The sequence below is a fragment of the Lactuca sativa genome, chromosome 9, assembly GCF_002870075.4.
Source record: "Lactuca sativa cultivar Salinas chromosome 9, Lsat_Salinas_v11, whole genome shotgun sequence".
Classification (NCBI taxonomy): domain Eukaryota; kingdom Viridiplantae; phylum Streptophyta; class Magnoliopsida; order Asterales; family Asteraceae; genus Lactuca; species Lactuca sativa.
This window is the reverse complement of record NC_056631.2, coordinates 3,606,977-3,609,885: the sequence shown is the minus strand read 5'-3', so window position 1 is coordinate 3,609,885 and position 2,909 is coordinate 3,606,977. Positions and strand designations below refer to the sequence as shown.

Below are 2,909 nucleotides of genomic sequence, written 5' to 3'. Positions count from 1 at the left end.
AAAAAAAAACAGAACACCTACCAAATTAAACTGCTAGTGTACATGGAAAGAGCACCTACAATTACAAAACCCCTCAACCTTGCTGAGCGCACGTATGATATATACTAAGAAAACGATCCATCAACACGACTAGGTGAAAAATACAAATCAATCAAACAAAAACTTGGAAAAGAAAATAACCTATTAACCCCTAAAGATTTTCTTAACACCCTCAGAAGTCACAATAAAAGACTTTACCAAATGAAAAGATTCTTGTCACATTCATCGAGCTTTAAAGATTGACATGAAGATCAGGACACAAGATCTTTTTTTCGGAAAAGAGTACACTAGATCTTGGTACCTCTGAACTTTAAACTTAACATTCCAATATTATTACGATTACGATATATAAGAACGAGAAAAAGAGAAATCAGCAAACCTTTTACCTCCTAATTTACATATCCATACAATCCATTATAAGAAATGGAGTGAAACCAACAACCCAAAACAAACTATGAGCAGTACATTATATATATATACTCGACGACCCGGCTAATTAAGCGGCCGAGGGCGCGCAGACGGGTACTTTAGGGTCGGAGATCAGTGCCGGCGATAAAACCATCTCACCATTATTAGTATTGTTGCTGCTGGCTGCCAAAATCGATTTTTTATTGCAATCTAGAGACTTGTCGTTATAAATATCCCACCATTTCTTCACAAACATCTTTATGTCCTCCCTCTGCATGTTCTCTTCTTCTCCAGTATACCTCCATGGCTTTGATCCAGCAGCACAGTAATGAACTACTTTCACTTCATCAACATCTACATTTTCTGGATGCCGCCACAACATCGCAAGAACAAGATTGTACACCAGAGGGATTGGCTTGTAGATATCCTTGAAGTACATGTTCAAAAAATCCTGCAATTAATTAAGACGAATTTTGTTAATTAGTTAATCACAATCACCGGAAGATTTGTTGGCAACGACTATTAATTACGTACCTGTTCAGCGAAAGGGGTGGGAGGGGTCACGCTGAGGGTCTTTAGCAGATCATCATAGGTAGTGATACTTGGTTCAAAAACAAACATGCCGGCGTTGAAGAAGAGAGACGGTTTCGGACCCATGTCGGCCGGCCACTGGACCTTCTCCGGAGACTGCTGGCAATACCCAATCTGGTATTGCAGCGAATGGCTCCACGTCTTCTCGCAAAAACAGTCCATCACCGCGTAAAAGTGGCCGTCCGGCAGGTCAAACAGATGGTCAATGTTATCAAACACCTGGATATCTCCATCCAAGTATATCATCTTCCCGTACTCCACAAACTGCAACATAAAACTAAAAGATTCAATCCACGTGCGAAATCATATTAATGCCACGTATGAAATGTAAAAGAGACACGTGTAACCCATACCTTCCAGATGCGGAGCTTGGAGTAGTTGATGACGTAATACGCCATGGCGAATTGAGTCTGACTTTCCGGTGGGTAAACTGGTTCAATTTCTATAACGATGCAACCTTGAGACTCCAGGATACGACGGTGCTCCTCCGGAACGTCGGGAAGAACCACCACGACAAGAGGATACGCGGAGTTAACCTTCCTTAACCCTTTGGCCAATCCGACGACACCCTTTATGTAGTCGCCATTTCCTGCCAAGAACGTTATATACGCCCTCTTCTTGGAATTCGAAGCCGTTGGTATTATATCAAGATTCACGGCTGCCGGAGCCATTCTTGAACAACTGAGAAACAAGGGAAGCAAGGATTCAAGAAATTAAGAGAAGTGAAAAGCAGGTAGAAGACTGATTTAAGGTTGTGGAGGAAGGAGGTAGTTATATAAGATAAGTGGCAATACAGGTTAAGTTTACTCAACCGGAATCCTGTAATCGGTTTACACGTAGCAATGGTTGTGATCGTACGGTGCAGAGATGGTTACCGAGAAGTTTCTCGAGAAAGAGACAACGGGAGAATTCAGAAGTAGTGTAGAGTAGTTTGGAACAGGCTAGAAGGTCTGGGATCATATATGTTTGACTTGTGTCGGTGCACCCTGTATCCTCGTTTCCTAGGTTTGATTAAATTTAGTATTTAAAATTATGAATAACTTTTGTAACAAAATTAAATATGTCGATCATGTTCGAAAATAAAAAGAATATAAGGTTCTTAAAATGGATGTTCGAAAATAAAAAGAATACATGGTGGAACCAATGTCGTAAAAATCCCGATTATGTCCCGATTAATCCCTAGGCGCTACTCGACCGATTAGAGGGCGTCTAGCGATTAATCCTTACATACACAGATGAGTGAAACAATAGAGACTAATGAAATTTTAACACTTTGAAGAAGTTATATCTCAATAGAAACCTTTTGAGGTACTATTAATGTTGTATTTATCATACTAACCTATTTTGTTATGATATCAGTGGTATTTACGAACTTTTATATGATATTAGTCATATTTAATTTTTTAAAATCTAACAAATTAGCAATTAATGGTCCCGGATTAATCCCCTGAATAATCTCCGCCTAGCCGATTAATCTCTTAACCCCAGTCCACCGACTAGCTAACGTCGAACGATTTTTACAACTTTGGGTGAAACTAAATTGTTTGTATTTTTGAATTAAAAAATCATAAAGTTTGCAGACTACCTCTGCAATTCTTTTTAACGAAAAAGTAGACTAAACTGCAACAGAATGTAGTAAGAAGTGTGTTTGTTTTTTTAACATCTACATACTGCTGCAGATATTAAAAAATTAAAATAAACTGATTTTATAAACCGAATTAGTCTTACAATAATAATTTGAAATTAAATTCATACAACCACACTTCAATAATTCTTATTCCATATTTTACATTAACTACTCGACAATTTCATCCCATATCTGGATCAAATATATTCATGGTCCGATGCAGTACCATGTGTTGGAATCTCAT

General features: G+C 38.3%; 1 protein-coding gene across 1 annotated transcript; it reads right to left on the bottom strand.

Moving 5' to 3' along the window:
- Positions 1 to 348: 348 nt before the first annotated feature.
- LOC111920377 (galactinol synthase 2) lies at positions 349 to 1,875 on the bottom strand. The gene is made up of 3 exons (XM_023915942.3): positions 1,392 to 1,875; positions 982 to 1,302; positions 349 to 898 (listed from the first exon to the last, which is right to left on the bottom strand). Exons 1-3 carry the CDS (start codon positions 1,707 to 1,709, stop codon positions 536 to 538), a joined length of 1,002 nt encoding a protein of 333 aa, XP_023771710.1. The 5' UTR covers positions 1,710 to 1,875; the 3' UTR covers positions 349 to 535.
- Between the last annotated feature and the right edge of the window lie 1,034 nt (positions 1,876 to 2,909).